At 40.4% G+C, this 19,029-nt stretch overlaps 1 protein-coding gene across 1 annotated transcript in view; it reads left to right on the top strand.

Annotated features, from left to right (window-relative positions):
• rasgrf2b (Ras protein-specific guanine nucleotide-releasing factor 2b) overlaps positions 1–19,029 on the top strand; it is a 218,505-nt gene that overhangs the window by 9,070 nt on the left and 190,406 nt on the right. The window contains exon 2 of the mRNA XM_048595101.1: positions 17,982–18,088. Within this exon, the coding sequence (XP_048451058.1) occupies positions 17,982–18,088 (107 nt within the window). The remainder of the gene's footprint in view (positions 1–17,981; positions 18,089–19,029) is intronic.

The following is a 19,029-nucleotide window of genomic DNA, read 5'->3' as shown; positions in this document are numbered from 1 at the left end:
TTAGGAGTTGGTCACCGGGCTTTAAGATGAAGTTTAGGAGGAAAACCTAGCCCAGGACTGGATTTTGGATGAGACATGGAACAGAATCAAAGAATCGTTGAATCCCCACAGTGTGGGAACAGGTCATTTGGCTCATTGAGCCCATACTGCTCCTCTGAAGAGCATCCCACCCAACCTATCCCTGTGACCGTGCATTTCCCACGGCTAATCCACCTAATCTGCACATCCTTGGAGCCAGAGCACTTGGAGGAAACCCACGCAGACACGGGAAGAATGTGCAAACTCCATACATACTGTTACCCAAGGTTCGATTCAAACTTGGGTCCCTGGCGCTGTGAGGCAATAGTACTAACTACTAAGCCACTGTGCTGCCCCTAAATTCTACGTCTACGTCAGGGAGAATTCAGCAAAGATCAATGATTTGGATATTTTGAAAGGATCATAAGCCAGAATGACCTTCTGAGATACTGAAGCATGATGGAATAAAGCTAGGTGACATTCCATATTGCTGTCCCACTGGGGCATAGGCCCCTGGATATAGCTGCAATTCATTGGCATGTAAGGATGAAGTCAAGGTAACCTGTTGAACAAGTCCAGTGAAACTTCTAGTCAGCGGTAATCTTCATGATCCTGATCATGGAGATTAAAAGCCTTTCATTCTTTCACAGCTCCAGACTCCCTTCCCTATCAACTGACTCAGCAGCAGTCTGAAATTAAGCCAATTTGTTATCCATTGTTGTCGCATTTTATTCTAAGAGCTTCTGACCTCATCTGAATTATCACTAAGACTTATCCAGTTCCACCTATGTAACATGGCTCAGATCTCCCACTGCATCTGTGGTGACAGTTCTTGAATTACTAGCAGTTTGATATCTATGAATGCCTTGTTAAGCCACTTTGAAGAGCAGTTTAAACATTATTGACATTGGTATGAAGCTGGAGAAACATAAAGGTCAGTCAACTCTAGGATCAATTAGGCTTTCTTTTCTAAATGGTGTAAAGTGAACTATGTGGCTCTTTGACTCCTGGATAACTTCAAGGTGACTTTTACTGCTGCCAACATTCATAAAAGGCATCAATTTCTTAGAATAGCTATGTAGAACATAGCTATAAAACTGCTGCACCATTTTAGTTTGAGTGAAGGAGAGAGCTGTAGATTGATGCACCATAACTTTTCCCCCATCTCTGAAAGAATGGGTGACTCTTATATTTATGATCTCTGGTTCTAGCTTCTCCCACAACAGGAAACATCCTTTTGATGTCCATCCAGTCAAATCCCTTCAGGATCTTATGTTTCAATTAAATCACCTCTAGCCTTTCCTCATAGGGCAATCTGCTCATTCCAGACATTAGTCTAGTAAACCTTCTCTGAACTGCTTCTGATACACTAACATTAAGTATGGTGACCAGTACTGTTCACGAGTATTTCAGATGTGGTCTCACTAGTGCCCTGTCTAAATGAGGTTTAAACTCCTTACTCTTGCACTCAATTACCCTCACAAGAAAACATAATAGTCTGTTAGCTTTCCTGATTACTTGTTGTATCTGCATACTAACCTTCTGTGATTCATGCATTAGGACACTGGGATCTCTTTGCATCACAGAGCTCTATAACCTCTAAGTCTTTAGATCGTATGCTTCTTTTACTATTTCTGCGAAAATGAAAATTTCACACTTTCTCATTATAATCCATTTGCCAGATCTTTGCCAACTCACTTAACCTATCTATATCCCTTTGTAGGCTCCTTACGTCCTCTTTGCAACTGACTTTCTGACCTATCATTATGTTATCAGCAAATTTAGCCACCGTACCTTCAGTCCTTTCATTCCAAATTATTTGTATAAATTATAAAGAGTTGAGACAACAGCACTGACTCCTGTGACACACCACTTGTGACATTCTGCCAGCCTGAAAAAGACCCATTTATTTCTACTCTCTGCTTCTTGTTATTCAGCTAATCCTCTAAGCAGGCTAATATGTTAGCCCAACACCATGAGCTTTTATTTTCTATGATATTCTTTGATATGGCACGTTGTCTTCTGGAAAAATAAATATGATACATACACTGGCTCCTCTTTACCCTCAGCACAAGTTAATTCTTCAAAGAACTCCAGTAAATTAGCTAAACATGATGTGCCTTTGATAAAACCATGGTGGCTATGCCTGATTATAACAGAACGCTGGATCAGTTCAAAGTAATGTCTCTAATAATAGCTTCCAACATTTTCCCTATCATAGATCTTAATCTAACTGGCCTGTAGTTTCCTGTTTACTGCCTCCCTCTAATTTTGTGAGTTACAGTAGCTTTTTACCAATCTGAAGGAACCTTCCCCAAATCTGCATTTTGGAAAATTAAATCTAATACATCAACTATTTCACTGTGTACTTCTTTTAAGACTGTAGGATGAAATCCGCTAGGATGCGGGATACATGAGATACGTATGTCTCTCTACATGCAAAGTGATCTGGCAGAAGCATTCAATACATAGGTGCCCCTGAGCAGACTACAGTGAAGTGCTGAATGGCTGAAGTCATGTATGTATTGAACCTAGAGCAGCAAAATGTGCTGAGGCTGTTGGTTTGCTGATGCTGACTTGCAAAGATGAAGGGATGATGAGGATGGTGACTATAGAAACTGCGGGGATTTTATTGTGAAGAAGCAGTTGGTTCATGGCCTGGATAAGCACTTAGTGAGCTGCAGTCACCTGTGACCCACATCTTGGGGAAAGACAGGAAAATTGGAAGCGGCAAATAAAATGGTGAGTAGGCATTCTACTGTGATGCAGGCATATGGGAATAAATTTGCCGCTCAATGGCAAGATTCTGAAGTTGTCACTTAAGGCTTGATGAGAAAATTGCAAAAATGTTATTTGATATACTGGTTGGAGTGTGTGAGGTCCTGAATAGTCTTGACGACATGGACATGGAAAGGATTTTTCCATCTGTGGGTCAGTGCAGAACTAGAAAAAGTGTAGGAGCAAGAGCAGGCCATTTGTCTCACTGAGATCATGGTTGATCTGATAATCCTCAACACCACTTTCCTGCCTTTTCCCCATAGCACTTGATCCCTGTACTTAATAATAATCTATTTCATCCTTGAATATTCTTAATGATCCTGCCTAGAGCCTTCTCTGGTAGAATTCCACAGATTCACTATCCTCAGAGAATAAATTTCTCCTCATCTCTGTCTTAAATGTTTGACCACTTATTCCGGGATTATGCCTTCTCGTCCTAGACTCTCCCAAAGGGGAAACAACCTCTCAATATCTATGTTGTCACCTAAGAATCAAGTGTCCATAGGTGTGAGGCTAGAAAAGCACAGCAGGTCAGACAACATCTGAGGAGCAGGGAAGTCAGCATTTCAGCTGAAACCCTTCATCAGATCTGGCGAGGTGGAGGGGAGCCCAGAAATAAATAGAGACAGGGGAGTGGGGCTGGGTGGAAGGTAGGAAAGATGGTGATAGGTGGATGCAGGTTAGGGTTTATTGTGATTGGTCGGTGGGAAGCGTGGAGCAGATAGGCGAGTAGGAAGATGGACAGGTTATCTCAGGTCAGGAGAGGGAGGGCTGGACACGGGATAAGGCTGGGGGTGGAAGTATTTTGAAGCTGGTGAAGTCAATGTTAAGGCCACTGGGCTGTAAGCTTCCAAGGCAAAATATCAGGTGCTGTTCCTGAAGTTTACGTTTAGCCTCATGCTAACAGTGGAGGCAGCCAAGGATGGCGGTGTATTCAGGGGAGTGGGAGGGGAAATTAAAATGGATGGCAACTGGAAGATTGGGTTGGTTGTTCTGTGCAGAGTGCAGACGCTCCACGAACCGGTAACCGAGTCTGCATTTGGTTTCCCCAGTATAGAGGAGGCCGCATCGGGAGCAACGGATGCAATAGATAAGTTTGGATGAAGTGGAGGTGAATCTCTGCTGGATCTGCAAGGATTGTTTGGGGCCTTGGACAGAGGTGAGAGGGGGAGGTGTAGGGCCAGGTGTTGCACCTGTTGCAGTTGCAGGGAAAGGTACCGGGTGCAGTGGAGAGGTTGGTGGGGAGTGTAACGCTGATGAGGGAGTCATGGAATGAACGGTCCCTGTGGAAAGAGGACAGGGATGGGGAGGAAAATATCTTTTTGCTGGTGGGATCTGATTGTAGGTAGCGGAAATGTCTGAAGTGGATGCATTGGATCTAGATGTCGGTGGGGCGGTACGTGAGGACTAAGGGGACTCTATCCTTATCGCTGTTGGGGGGAGGGGGTTGAGGGTAGAAGTGTGGGAAATGGAGGAGATGTGGTTGAGGGCATCCTTAATTACAGAGGAGGGGAAAGTACAGGCCCTAAAGTAGGAGGACATCTGGCTCCCAGCATCTGCAGTCCTTATTGTCTCCAGGTTACCTAAGAATCAATATATATCAATAAGATTGCCTGCCTAGGAGGCACTATTTTAAAATTAGGGGTTACCCTTTCAGTACAGAGATGAGAAGTCTTTTCTCTCAATGTTGTGCAACTTTGGAATTCTCTGCTTGAGGAGCTAGGATCATTTAATATTTTTAAGACCGAGGTGGATAGTTTCTTGTTGGGCAGGGGAAATTAAGGGTTAGTACAGGTGGATGATAATGTGGATTTGAAACACAAACAGGTCAGTCATGATCTTGTTGAATGAAGAGGCTGGATGGTCTACTTCTGCATCTATTTCATATGTTAAAATGTTTATCAAGATTCTGATTTTTCTTCATTCAATAGTTTCCCACTTTTCTTACTGTCACACTATATGAAGGAGAGGAAAATTTCAATTACTATTTCTATTATTCTACAAGAAACCTCAGAGTATCTACAGCAGATCTAATATAGCCTTGAATTTCTGGGAGTTAGAAAATCCTCCTCTTAACTTGTAATTCAAACAAACAAATTTGAGCTGTAAATTTTCACTTTGTCATGCCATTTATATTATTTGTTTTGATATATTTGGCAATTAAAAAACATATGAGCTTATACATCTTTCTTGAATTATTGGAAACAGGCAGGGGTTCTAGTTAATGTTAGAGAACGGCTCATGCAGTGCTGTTATTTAAAGACAGGAATCAAAAAATCATAGAAGGCTTGGATGCTGCTGTGAGAATGCCCAAAACTGAATGTCTTGCTGACATTCACAGTCAAGATTCACACATGGATAATGAATATTTAGGAAAGCAACTAGCGTTCAAGGGATTATAATCCAACAGGGTTCAATGCCTTTAGAAAAAAAAGTTCAAAATAAAAATAAAGTTTACGAATGAACAACACGCACACTTTAAGTTATTAATGCGAGAAAGGTTTGAAATATACTCACTAAAATTTGCAGGACATTGTACGTAAAGTCTTGTATAACAGCATGAATTAATTTAGTTAGCATGACCTGGTGTATCTAATCAGTTCTTAGAAGCACATTGTAATAGAACTTGAATCTCCTTAGTAGTTGAGCCAGATTAAAGATTCAATCTTATTCTGTTTCCACATGAAGAGTGATTTAATTATTTATCAAATAACAAAGCATGCATAAGGTGTCTTTGGAAAATAAATGATCTATTACTTAAAAATATCATTAAAAAGTATGTTTCTCAGCAACAAAGAATTTGACATTAGGTTAAAACTGCAGCTGCTTAAACTGAAACCTATTTCTTTTTCATTTTGTTGGTACTGAAACTCAATTTACAGCATTATATATTGTGTAAAACTCAGAATTGAGGTCATATGAGGGAATGGCAAATCTAGTGATATTTTACATTGGTGTACAATTTCCATTACCTAATGTTCTTTGGTGTAACTGAGCGACAGAAAAGTTATTTCTCTAAGGTCCAAAAACCAATGTTACTTGTTACACAACATATGGTGGAATCATTTAAAATGTACTTTTTTTCAATTGACTTCCTGGGGTCAAGCCAAATAAGGAGCCCTTTTACTATTGAGGAACTACATCGAGGAACCCAGGAAAAATTCCAGCAGTAGATTTTATGCAGGTTTCTGACATCAAAATCTGCCTGTTTTCAGTGTCATGAAAGTAGCCGCCACCGTTACTTTATTTCTTCTTTCTGCTCCCCTCCATCTTTGTTATCCTTTTTACAGGTTAAGAATTTGTGGAGCAAAAGTGGATCAAGCTTGCATGTTTGGTCAGACTCTATTTCTGTTTACATTCTCTAAATGAGATACTCCATCCAAATTATCTAGTGTGTTGTTTGATAACAGGTTAACTTGAGAATGTTGATATTTGAGTTCAAACCATGGTACGGAAGGAGAAATTCATCTTGAACGGTAGCTTTTAATAGGTGAATTGCACTTTATATGTTACACTTTGTTAGTTTTATTAGACAAACTATATTGGACAGGGAATATAAGGGGGAGTAACATAACACCACTCAACATTTCTATCACAGTGTCTCTAGTGCTCTTACCTTAAGTTTGGGGAACACTTTCCTGTGACACAATGAAATATTGTCATACAATTTTGCAGTGTAATATGTTCATACATATCACCTCGTGTTTGTTTTTTAATAGATTACGGCGAGTCCTCAGATATACTGGGTGCCCATTGCCCTCCCTTCTGTCATACAGACGCACATGCCTGTGGTTGTTCTCCAGTACCATTAAGCTATGTTTACTTAAATATACAGGATTACAATACTAACTGTGTTATGTGAAAAGCATTGGATTTCTGTGTAAACAAGACAAAACCAGACAATAGAATGGGAGGAGATGACGGCACTCATGAGAGAACTCTAGGTTCTCAGGTTCTGCATTGTCTTAAGTTATTACCTTTTGCCAGCTATGCGTCCTTCCTTGACATTGCATGCTAATGCCATTACACGTGTGGCTTCACACTGTCCCGCACCTCCCCCAATCCTGCTCACTAGTCCCACCAGCTATGGTCAGTTAATTTGCAAAATCTAGTGTAGGACTGTGAAATCATAGAAATTAGTGTGGCTCAGTCGCACAACGTAGAATAACTATTGGATGAACCTTCATGGAAATTATTAGAAATAAAGAACAACTGGTGACAATTGTTAAATTAAAAAGGCCTTTTTCAAAACTAACGAAAAGCACTTAAGCGTCATTCTTTCAACATCGTGCAACATTTTCTTAAAATTATGGCTTTTCTAATGGCGTAAACTATGAAGAAAAGTTTCTATATTTCAACAGATTGCTAACAAATTGTAACAAATCTGTAATGAAGAGGCATTTACAATTCATTCTGTTTCAAAGCCCTCTATTTGATGGTCTAGAACATTATCCTATATCAAAGACTAACCAGTAACAGGGATAAAATGGTATTGTTCTAGTATAGGTTCTTCAGTTCTTCATACAAGTTCAGGCTAGACTTCCAGATTACTTTTAAACAGACTGTGTGCAATGGTAAAGCTACAGAGCAGCATGCTGTGTGCTCTGTGGGTTCCAACCTTTGAGCAGAATATTGCTGTAATAATTGGTGCAGCAGAGCTTACCTCAGAGGCTCATCGACATATTCATTAAACTCGATGCCTACATCTTCCCCAAAGTATTTTTAGTTTCAGTTTTTATTAACTAAAATAATTTTGAGACTATATTATTGGCTGAAACATTAAACTGAAAATATTTCTCTTTAACTGAATATATTTCCAACACCATCATTCTCACCCCCCAAAGTCCATAGTGGACTGATTGAAGTGCTGTGGAGATCGCTAATTTCTCCCTGATCTGGTCATTCAGAATTCTGTAGGAGGGCAAAGATCTGAAGGCTGATCTGGAACTGTACTTTAAGCAATGAAAGAAATTGTGTAGACCTGCAATGAAGAGTGGACGTTTGTTCGTCAGATCGTGGTAGTGCCCAGATATCGTAAGAAGATGTTGTTGGCAGTGCGTGAAGTTCCCATGACAGGGCATGTAGGAATGCAGAAAACTTGAGGACTGATAAACATTGCATTTTTACTGGCCAAGATTTCCTAAGGACTTAAGGTGGATCTGTAAAACATACCATTGATGTCAGGTAATGGAGAAAACCTCAACATACAATCAAATTAGTCAGTTACTTTGGCGACATTGTCAGATACATTAGGGACATTCAAGTGACTCTTGGATAGGCACACAGATGATAGTAAAATAAAGGGCATGCAGGGTACTTTGATCTTAGAGTAGGATAATAGGTCGGCACAACATCATGGGCCGAAGGGCCTGTATTGTACTGTACTGTTCTATGTTCTATTTAAATTGGCACCTTTAATAACCATAGTAATTTTGGAAAAACCATTCAATCAAGTGTTAGTAAACTGTGTAGAACCATTACTGAAAATGAAAGTGGGACATTTGTTTATCCCTACAATTATCGGTACCATATCAATTTCCAGAAGCTTTTCCTTTGAGGACAATTGCATGGGGAGGGGATGGCCTCATGGTATTATCATTGGACTGTTAATCCAGAGACCCAGGTAATGTTCTGGGGATCCGGGTTCGAATCCTGCCATGGCAGATGGTGGAATTTGAATTCAATAAATATCTGGAATTAAGAATCTAATGATGATCATGAATCCATTGTCGATTGTCAGGGGAAAAACCTATCTGGTTCACTAATATCCTTTAGGAAAGGAAACTGCCATCCTTACCTGGTCTGGCCTACATGTGACTCCAGACCCACAGCAATGTGGTTGACTCTTAACTGTCCTCTGGGCAATTCGGGATGGACAATGAATGCTGCCTAGCCAGTAATGCCCACATTCTGTTAAATGAATTAAAAAAAAGCTGAAATAGTGGTGAAAAAATTAAGTCAATTTTCTTACTCATTAGGAACTATGTATAGAAAGACAGTTGGTCAAACCAAGATTCCAATTTTATTTCAAATGTGGGATGTTCGTGTCACTGGTTGGATAACCATTAAAAAATCCACTGAGAGTTTTAAAAGCTACCATCGGACTTTCGAGTCAGTGATTAAAGCATATTGTCATATTGGGACAAAGGTTTGTATTTTGTGTTAATTGCTACAAGAGATATCACATGAATCTATTGAATTTAGTCCAACTGAATTAACTCATGATTAGGAATTGAAAGGTCCATTAGAATTAATTAAAGAAAAGTTTTAATGTGGACAGATGAATCCTTAATACTGGCTTATGTGACCATGTTTCTAGAGAGAGACACAACTGCTTCATCAAAGACCTTCAAATTATTGTAAAGGTGAGAAGTGGGGATATTTGCTGATGATTCACCACCATTTGTGATGACTCTGATATTGAAGCAGTCTGTGTCTAAATGCTGCCAGACCTGGATGATATCTAGGCTTGGCCTGAAAAGTGGCAAATAACATTCACGCTGCACCAGACAATGACCAACTCCAACAAGAGAAAATCTAACCATTGCCCCTTGACATTCAATGGCACTACTGTTGCTGAATCCCCAGTTATTAACATCCTGGGTTACCATGTACCAGAACTCAACTGGACTCATCCTGTAAATACTGTGGCTATAAGAGTGGGTTAGAAGCTAGGAATCCTTCAGTAAGTATCTCACTTCCTGAATCTCCAAAGCCTGCTCACCATCAACAAGGCACAAGTCAGAAGTGTGATGGAATACTCCCCACTTGCATGGATGGATGCAGCTCCAACAACATTCAAAACTTGACACCATCTAGGACAAGGCAATGCACTTGTTTGACACCACAATCATGAGCATTCACTCCCCGCCCCCCACCCCAGCAACGTTCAGTATCAGCAGTGTGTGATATTTACAAGATGCACTGCAGAAATTCACCGAGGATCCTTAGAGCAGCTTCCAAACCCACAATTGATGTAATCTAGAAGGACAAGGGCAGTAGATGCAGGAGAACACGATCACCTGTAAGTTTCCTTCCAAGCCACTTCCCGTCCAGGCTTGGAATCATATTGCTGTTCTTTCAGCATAGCTGTGTGAAAAACCTGGAACTCCCTCCCTAACAGTACTGTGAGTATGCCTATATCAAACAAATGACAGTGGTTCAAGAAAGCAGTTCACCACCACCTTCACAATAAATGCTGGCAACCAGTGAAGCCCACATCCCCTGCATGAGTCATTTAAATAAAAGAGCATGAAGAATAGCAGAGGGACATTTAAAAACTTCACAGGGAAAGATTAAAGTGTGGCTGCCATATATGCTGGGTCAGAACGTTTCAAACAGGAGACAGTGTTATGTTATTTACCTTTACAAGATGATCTCTGCAAGCATGATTCACTGGTGCACACGAGGCAATTAAGGTCACTAAAGTGAATTAACTGGTGGATACTCCAGAACTCAAGAACATAGAACATTACAGCGCAGTACAGGCCCTTCAGCCCTCGATGTTGCGCCGACCTGTGAAACCAATCTGAAGCCCATCTAATCTACACTATTCCATTATCATCCATATGTTTATCCAATAACCATTTAAATGCCCTCTAAAGTTGGCGAGTCTACTACTGTTGCAGGCAGGGCATTCCAAGCCCTTACTACTCTCTGAGTAAAGAACCTACCTCTGACATCTGTCCTATATCTATCACCCCTCAATTTAAAGCTATGTCCCCTCGTGCTAGCCATCACCATCCGAGGAAAAAGGCTCTCACTGCCCACCCTATCTAATCCTCTGATCATCTTGTATGTCTCTATTAAGTCGCCTAAGAATAAGTTATGTCATATTAACCTACCATTTCCAAGTGCTTCCCCTGTTGCTGTCAAGTGTGCTTTCATTTCTGCCCCTTGTAAAGTGAATAGTTTGAAAAGGCTTATGCCCATTGTACCCTTGCTTGGCATGGCTGGTACTCATTGAATTTTGGGAGGTGGAGCAGAATTCATCGATATTGTTGTCCAAATCTCCCATGGTGCTGTCTGTGCCTGCTGCTTTCTTGACCATTTTCCCTCCTGTGGTTCAGTTGTTGGGCTGGGCTTTAAGTCCTTTGCCTGCTGCTCATTGGTTCTGCTTGGCTTCTCCAGCCCTTTTGTTGCTGCTTGATGCAATTTTTATGGCCTGCTCACTGCTCACCTCCCTGTAGGAATATCCTTAGGAGCTTCTAGCCCCTCAAGTCATATCAAGACTGAACACAAGGCAATTGCAGACTGTTATCATTTATTGCGTAAAGTATAAGTTACATACATAAGACTGCAGAACTGAGAGGTACTGAGGGATTGTTGTCTCCTGATACATGAATCACAAAATGATGATATGCAGTTACAGCAATTGATTAGGAAGGCCAATGGAATGTTATTGTTTATTGTAAAGGGTTGTAAGTCTTTGGAATTCTCTTCCCTAGAGAGTGGTATAAGTATGGTCATTGAATCCTTTTAAGGTAGTTGGAAGTAGATTTTTGACTAATGAGGGAGCCGAAGGGTATCAGTGCCAGGTAGGGAAGTTGTGTTGAGGTTGCAATCACTTATTAAAAAGCACAACAGGTGAGAAGCAGCTGAATGGCCTATCCCTGTTCCTAATAATCCATTTGTAAAAGCATGGGAGAATAAGACTTTGCTAATACTTTCTTCCCATGTGATCTGCCATCATGGTGACAATAGTTCTTGTCAGAGAATTAGAATGGTTAACGCTTTACTCCAGAAAGAACAGAAGAAGCCAGTGTTAGGGGAGTGGTGGATGTACCCAGTGGTATATAGCCAAAAGCTGTGGACAAGAGGAAACAAGTACAAAATGGGAGTTGAAGATGTTATAGAAAGCATTACTTGCAATTTCCTGTCCCAGGGGCACCTTGTGAAGCCTAATAAGGACAAGGGCGATAGGGATGCAGGCCTGTAGTGAGAACACAGTTCTCGGTAATTTTAGTTTATAGTGGATGGAATGATTGGCAAGGAGACTGTTGGAGAAATCCACCCTCAGTAATAAAGGTATGGATTACAGATTTGGCAGCAGAGGAGTTGGAGGTAGGCAGTGTTGTGGATGTGAAAACCAAGTCCTTGTGACTGACTAGATTTGGGGAAAATGAGGAATTAGAGCTTGGGATTATTAAGTTGTAACAAGCTCGACTTTAAAATCAATAAAGAACTTGAAGCTAGAATTAAACTAGAAACATGCACTAACAGTTAGTTTGAGGAGAGAAAGCAGCAAAGACCTTAAGAAGCTCATTCAATCTTCTCTCGTTCTAATCCCTTACTCAAATGTTCATATGCTTATGTTTTATACATCCTACATGTTTCTTTGTAGCCTTTACCATGAAGACAGATAAAGTATTCAAGATGCCACATTTCTGCACCTCTCCATTTGAAGTGTCATCTGGATTGACTGGTGGAATAGTGACTGGAGATTTTTGTATTTGCTAGTAATTGTTACAACTTTAGACAAGTTGAGAGACTGGGCAAACACATGACTAATGCATTACAACGTGACTTCATGTTAAATTATACACTACAGCGTGGAAAAACAATAAACAGCAGTGCATTATTTAAATGGTGATGTATTGAGAAGTGTGGATGCACAAAGGAATCTGTGAGGCCTTGCACACCTGTCAACGAAAGTAGACAATCCGATGCAACAAGCAATTAGGAAGGCAAATGGCATATTTGCTTTCAATGCAAGTGAATTTGAGTCTTGATGTAGGGACACCCTACTGCAGTTATACTGGGCCTTGGTGAGATCACACCTGGAGCAAGCGGTTTAGCCTTCCTGACCAAGAAAGGATGTACTTGCTGTAGAAGGAATGCAGCAGAGGTTCACAGGGCTGACCTACGGGGAGAGATTGGTTTGAATGGGCAGAAATCCAGCAGAGTTTAGAAGGGTGGGAGCAAATCTGATTCAGAGTATAGGGTAGATCATTTAGGACTGAGATTAGGAAAAATGTCTTCACTCAGAGGATAGTGAATGCATAGAATTCTCTCACACAGAAGTTGTAGAGGCCAAGTCACTGAATATATGCAAGACAGTGATAGTTACATTTTCAGGTTTTAAAGGCATCAAGGAGTATGGGGAGAAAGCAGGAAGATGGCTTTGAGATCACGATCAGCCACAATCGTATTGAATGGTGGATCAGGCTCGAAGGGCTGAATGGCCTGTTCCTGGTTTCTATGTTATCATGTTTTGGAAACACTTTCAGCTGGAAAGCAAAATCAATTTAGAAGATATTCATCTTGCAATGATATCAAGTTGGAGAACTTAGGACTGGATTTTTTGAGGAGTAGCAGTCACACTCACATTGCCACTCTGCTCCTTTCTTTGTGCAAGGAAAGAGCTCCACATCTCTGATAGGAGATTCTGATCAGGGCTCCTTCAGAAATGCAGAGCTGTACCATATATCTGACTGGTAGGTAACAGTGAGGAAGAAACATATAGATGGATTGGTTGGATGGCAGATCAGTGGCTGATGGAATTTAAACCTGATAAATGTGAGCTGATGCACTTTGAAGGAAGTAAAAAGACAAGGGAGTACTCAATGAATGGTAGGACACTAGGAAGCTCAGAGGAACAGAGGGATCTTGGGGGGCTTGTTCATAGATCCCTGGAGGTGGCAGGACAGACTAATTTGGGTAGTTAAGAAGGCATACAGGACACTTGCCTTTGTCAGTTATGGCACAGATTATAAGAACAGGGAGATTATGTTTGAGCTATAAAGAGCTTTGGTTAGACCACAGCTGGAATCTGTGTGCAGTTCTGGTCACCACAGTATAGGAAGGATATGTTTTCACTGGAGGGGATACAGAGGAGATTTACCAGGATGTTGCCTTGGCTGGAGTAGTTTAGCTATGAGAAGAGGCTGGATAAACTCAGCTTGTTTTCTTTAGGGCAGAGAATGAGAGCGAACCTGACAGAGGTGTATAAGATTGAGGAAATGGCCAGGGTGGATAGAAATAGCTGTACCTCTTAAATGAAAGGTCAATAAGAGGGCACAGTTTTAAGGTGGAAGACAGGAGGTATAGAGAGGATTTGAGGAAAAATATTTGCATCCAAAAGGTGGTGGTTTCCTGGAATGCACTGCTTGGGAGGGTTGTTGAGGCAGCTAACCTCACTACCTCTTAAAAAGAACTTGGATGAGCACTTAAAATGTCTTAAGATTCAAGGCTATAGGCCTAGTGCTGGAAAATGGGACCAGTATCGTTTTGGCAGTTTTGACTTGATGGGCCAAAGTGCGTCATCTGTAATGTATGTTTCTGTAATTACTATTATGTCTTCTTTTTATGCTCAAGTTAGGTATGTGAGTATACCTTCAAGAGCTATGCTCATGGTATTGTTATTGTATCATAGCGAGTGAACTGAGGGTGTAATGGTTCTCGATTCTATCTTAACTCAGATCAGTTGAAACATGACATGCTCCGAGAAGCATGCTGCCCAATGATCTTTTGCGTAATTTAATAGTTTAATGTTAGCCCTGACTTTACGGTGTCTGAGAGATGCAATGATTGTGTATGATATTTTACGGTACGAAGTATGTGTTGGATTCTTCAGTACCCGTGATAACCACGTCCAGTTTCTCATGTTACATGGAATAACATAAAACACACTGCATCAGGTAAGATAACTGTTGGGGGCAAGACTCAAATTCCTGCAGTGTGTCAGAAGTGCTGTGAGCCAATATTCTCTTTAAGCTATGTGGCTGCACACACAGCAATAGGCATGAGCATACCAATCACCGTATTGACTTCTGGCTTTGGAAGTTGCTGTGACACACAGGCTTCAGAGGTCCCTGCAGCTGGAAAGAAAATGAGAGAACGCTGATGTGAACTATAGTCTAATTTAAAGTGAATGGATAGGTTGTACATAGTAGATTTTCCAAATCATTACCCATGGCGATGGACTTGGACATCTATGAGTGCACTGCTGGTAGAGTAAATATTTTAATAAAGGCAATGATTGAGAAAATCTCCTTCCACTATTACATCTCAAATTACTGTATCCATTCAATTAAACTTTTGTTTGGGGGAGGCATTGGTCTCGTGGTATTATGGCTCGACTATTAATCCAGAACCCAGTTAATGTTCTAAGGACCCCCGGTTCAAATCCCACTATGGCAGTAAAGTTTGAATTTAAAGAAAGCCTGGAATTAAGAGTCTAGTGATGGCCATGAAACCGTTGTTAACTGTCAGAAAAACCCATTCAGTTCACTAATGTCCTTTAAGGAAGGAAACTGCCATCCTAACCTAGTCTGGCGCACAATATTGGTTGACACTTAACTGTCCTCTGGGCAATTGAGGATGGACAATAAGTGCTGGCCGAGCCAGCGACAGCCACCTTCTGTAAACAAATTAAAACAAAACTGTTCTGCATATGTGGCACAGAATCCTTTCATCACACAAATAATTATTTAAATCAATTTATTTGATTTGATTCTTCAAACCAAAATAAAATAACGCTGGCTTCTAAGGATCAAATATAAAGGAGAGTTCAAAGGAAAGTGGTGTATCAATTGTGAGTTATACATTTGATCGCATGGTATTTTTTGAATTTTGCTTCACTTTGGCGTTCAAAGATATTTTAAAGTGGTGTTGTGCGTTGTATGACTTGATGGGATTCTGTATGATGGGAAAATGCTTATTAAAATCAACATAAAGTCCATGGTAAAATGTTTTATGTATTCCAAATATGCTTGCTTATTTTCCTTGTTTTTAAATCTGTAGCATAGAATTTCTGCAGTTAAATGGAAGATTCTAAACTTTTGAGGGTAAAATGGAGAGCACCAGGCTTTTTGATAGTTTCTCTAGATGAATCTTGCACAGCCCTGATAAATGACCCCTGGTCTCTTAATGGCTTTACTGAATGAATCCCACTCTTTGCAGCTTTATAAGATCATTCCTTTACCAGATATCCCTAGATGATTCCCATTGTGAGCGATTTAAAAACAACAATCCCCATTAATTCACGGGTTTTTCCTGGTTAGCCTCATTGTTTGAAGTAACTGCTTTCCGCATTTACCATAGTTTAAGTAATGGATCTCCCTGCCTTGTCTGCAGTCTTGACAGGATCCTGAATTTCTTTGTGAGCTTTGCTTTGTTTGCTTAAACTTCCTGTAGCTAACAGGAGAAGTTTAAAATTAGTACTAAATTAAAGGAAGAAACATGTAATATTTAAGGATGTGATTTTGGGATTCCAAGTCAGATACAGTTTGACAACCAGAGGAAAAGCATGGATTCCAGGTATGCTAGCCAGCCTACCTCTGACCCTTGATCTTGGCCTTCACATTTCTAGCTTTGCCTACAAGAAGCCCGGCTCACTGAAGTAAATGCTATTGGAAGTTGTAAAACGCATGAACTGATTTTTAACAGCACTGAATTTACTGAATCTTGTAATATATAACCTACCTACTATGTTTCCTTAATTTCTGGAGTGCATATGTTTTTAAATGGAGTGGCATAGCATACCCTGTGTTCTGAGTGATTGGTTAATAATCACTACCGATGATTTCAGCTTAAAAGGTTTTGCTGTCAATTTATTTTAAAAATTAGAATCTGGGATTTCGAATGGGAGATATTCCCTCTTTGGCTTACCTCAATGAGTGATGGAGTTAAAAGGGAAAGGAGTAAATTAAATTATATCTGACTGTCTTGGGCTTATGATGGCAAAAGCAATCATAATTTAAATTCAGAGATAGTAGGAACTGCTGATGCTAGAGAATCGGAGAGAACAAGGTGTAGAGCTGGATGAACACAGCAGGCCAAATAGCATCAGAGGAGCAGGAAAGCTGACGTTTCGGGTCTGGACGCTTCTTCAGAAACCTATTCTATAATTTAAATTCACCTCCGTTCCCACTTTGTCCCTGACATTGTAAATGTGTAACTCTTAGAGACAGAGCCAGGAGAAAATTATAATTGGCAGTCAGAAAATGACAGTTACCTCAACTGTATACTTGATATCCATCTTTGAGGTAAAAAAGACTCGAGGAAACATTCAGGAAGTTGTGAGAATGTTGAAATGGGAAGTGAGAGATACAGATTGGAAAGAACCTGTTACTTAAAATTTTTGGTTTTATGAGAGAAAACAGCAATGGTGACTGTTTCCAATTTAGTTCTCGCGTTGAGTTGTCTGTTCTTGATTTTGAAGTCAAGCTTGTTCTATTTTGATCAATCAAATAATGTAGGGAATAATGTAGTTTTATGGTGGAGGTCTTGTAGACCATTGGAACCTACAGGAAATGGTGGGTAGAGAGAGAAGCCAGTGAAATAATTCACACCGATAACCACCATGACAGTTTGCTGGCTCCATCCTTTCTTGGCCATTTTCCCAGAGGTAGAATTGGAGTTGGTAGGGTCACCCAAAAGCAGCAGGAAGGTAATGAATGATAATTAGGCCAACTTGGGAAATTTCAGTCAGCTTGTGGGCCTCCTGAGGCACTGGGCCCTGGGGTCAGCTGCTTGGTGGTGGAGCAGGAGGACAGAGCTCCAGACAGACCATGAAGCCTTCTCGCCCACAATGGTGGCCTGGCTCTAGAAGATGTTTTGAAATTTGATAGTGTAAAAAGTTGGCGATTCCACGCTCTCTCATTGGAAAGCCAAACTTCTGCACTTTCAATAGTCCACCAGTTTAGAGAGCCTACCCCGTGACCTTAATTGGACAGCGAGCCCACCTTCTGGCCCTACTTAGCCATTTTATGGATAATCAATGATGGGATATGCAGTACAGGGTTACAATCTTTAGATTGGGACTTCAACATCATGTTTAAATAAAGTATATGTTTTAGGTCGCAATCAACCATGATCCCATTGAAGGGGCAACAGGCTTGAGGGAGCTACCCCTGATCCTGAGTTGTTATTGTTATTGAGCCACTCAGTCAACTGGGCAGTGCACACAATGTTGGGAAGCCACTTATTGTGACGTCAGATGCACCTTGCAGTTGCTACCTTCTACAACAGGACCCATCTCTGCCATTCAAAACATGGGTGGAGCTGGATGTTTTCAGCATTTAATGAGCTGTCAAATTTACTGTTTGTTAATAAGTGGCTTTGAAATTTACTTTGCATAATTTTGGTGAAATCTGAATGCCATGAAAATACTCCCTGCTCTAATATTTCGGGGCACCATCAAAAGTCGTCGTAATTAATGTTATAATGTCCTGTTTTTGCAGCATTACTTCACCATAAATTTTGGCCATGACGGACATAAACCATTGGAGCTCCGGATTGAGGAGGAGGCTGACTGTGAGACGTGGGTGGATGCTATTCAACAAGCCAGGTACGGCTGCTCACATTTCATAAATTTGTATCCATAAACTGCCCTGAAGATGATAACAACTTACATCTAACATCATGCCATTTTAAAAAAAAATGCCTTGAGCAGTGCATCTTACAAGCAGGAGACAAGGAATGAACTGATGAAGGAAGAATTAGAGGAAGTCACTATGGGAGAAGGTCAAGGGGACAGGAGATAGTGACTGAATTTTGAGACTGTGGCAGCTTTGTGACAGAGCATTGCTCAGGAATTTTGGATTGGTGGAAGTTTATAAAGAGTGGAATATGAATGTTGGAAAACCTTTTAATATAACAAAACCATGCATTAGAATTTCAGTAAACATTGGGGCAGGATGAATGGTGTAAATTGATGTTTTCTCCTTCTCAAATGTCTTGATTGCTTGTTTCAATCTAAAGGGATCAAAGGGTATGAACTGAAAGCAGGAAGAAGCATAATGGATGATCATCCATGATCATATTGAATGGTGGAGCAGACTCGAAGGGCCAAATGGCCTACTCCTGCTCTTATTTTCTGTTTCCTATTTTCTTTGCTTTTATGTAGCAGAACTTGGTGAATCATTGAAATATGTGAAAGCATTACATCAGATTGAGTGAATCACGATGAATATTGTAGTGTGGAATGTATTCTAGGGTGATTTTGCTGGTCAAAATAGAAGTGTAATATTTCTTTGAAATAGATAAAGGTTTAATTTTTCAAAAGAAAGCTGAAGCGTTTTACAATGCATACCACATTCTTGGGGCAAATTGAAGTGTATTGTAACCAGCCAATTAATTTTTGAATTGCAGTCACTGTTGTCAGCAATTGCAAGGTGCCACAAGTTGTAAATGAATAAATGACCAGATAATTTAATTTTATTGGTAACAAGGTATAGAGCTGGATGAACACAGCAGGCCAAGCAGCATCATAGGAGCAGGAAGGCTGAC

Source organism: Rhincodon typus, chromosome 3 (assembly GCF_021869965.1).
Source record: "Rhincodon typus isolate 14 chromosome 3, sRhiTyp1.1, whole genome shotgun sequence".
In the NCBI taxonomy this organism is placed as follows: Eukaryota; Metazoa; Chordata; class Chondrichthyes; order Orectolobiformes; family Rhincodontidae; genus Rhincodon; species Rhincodon typus.
This window is presented reverse-complemented; position numbering and strand designations above follow the sequence as displayed.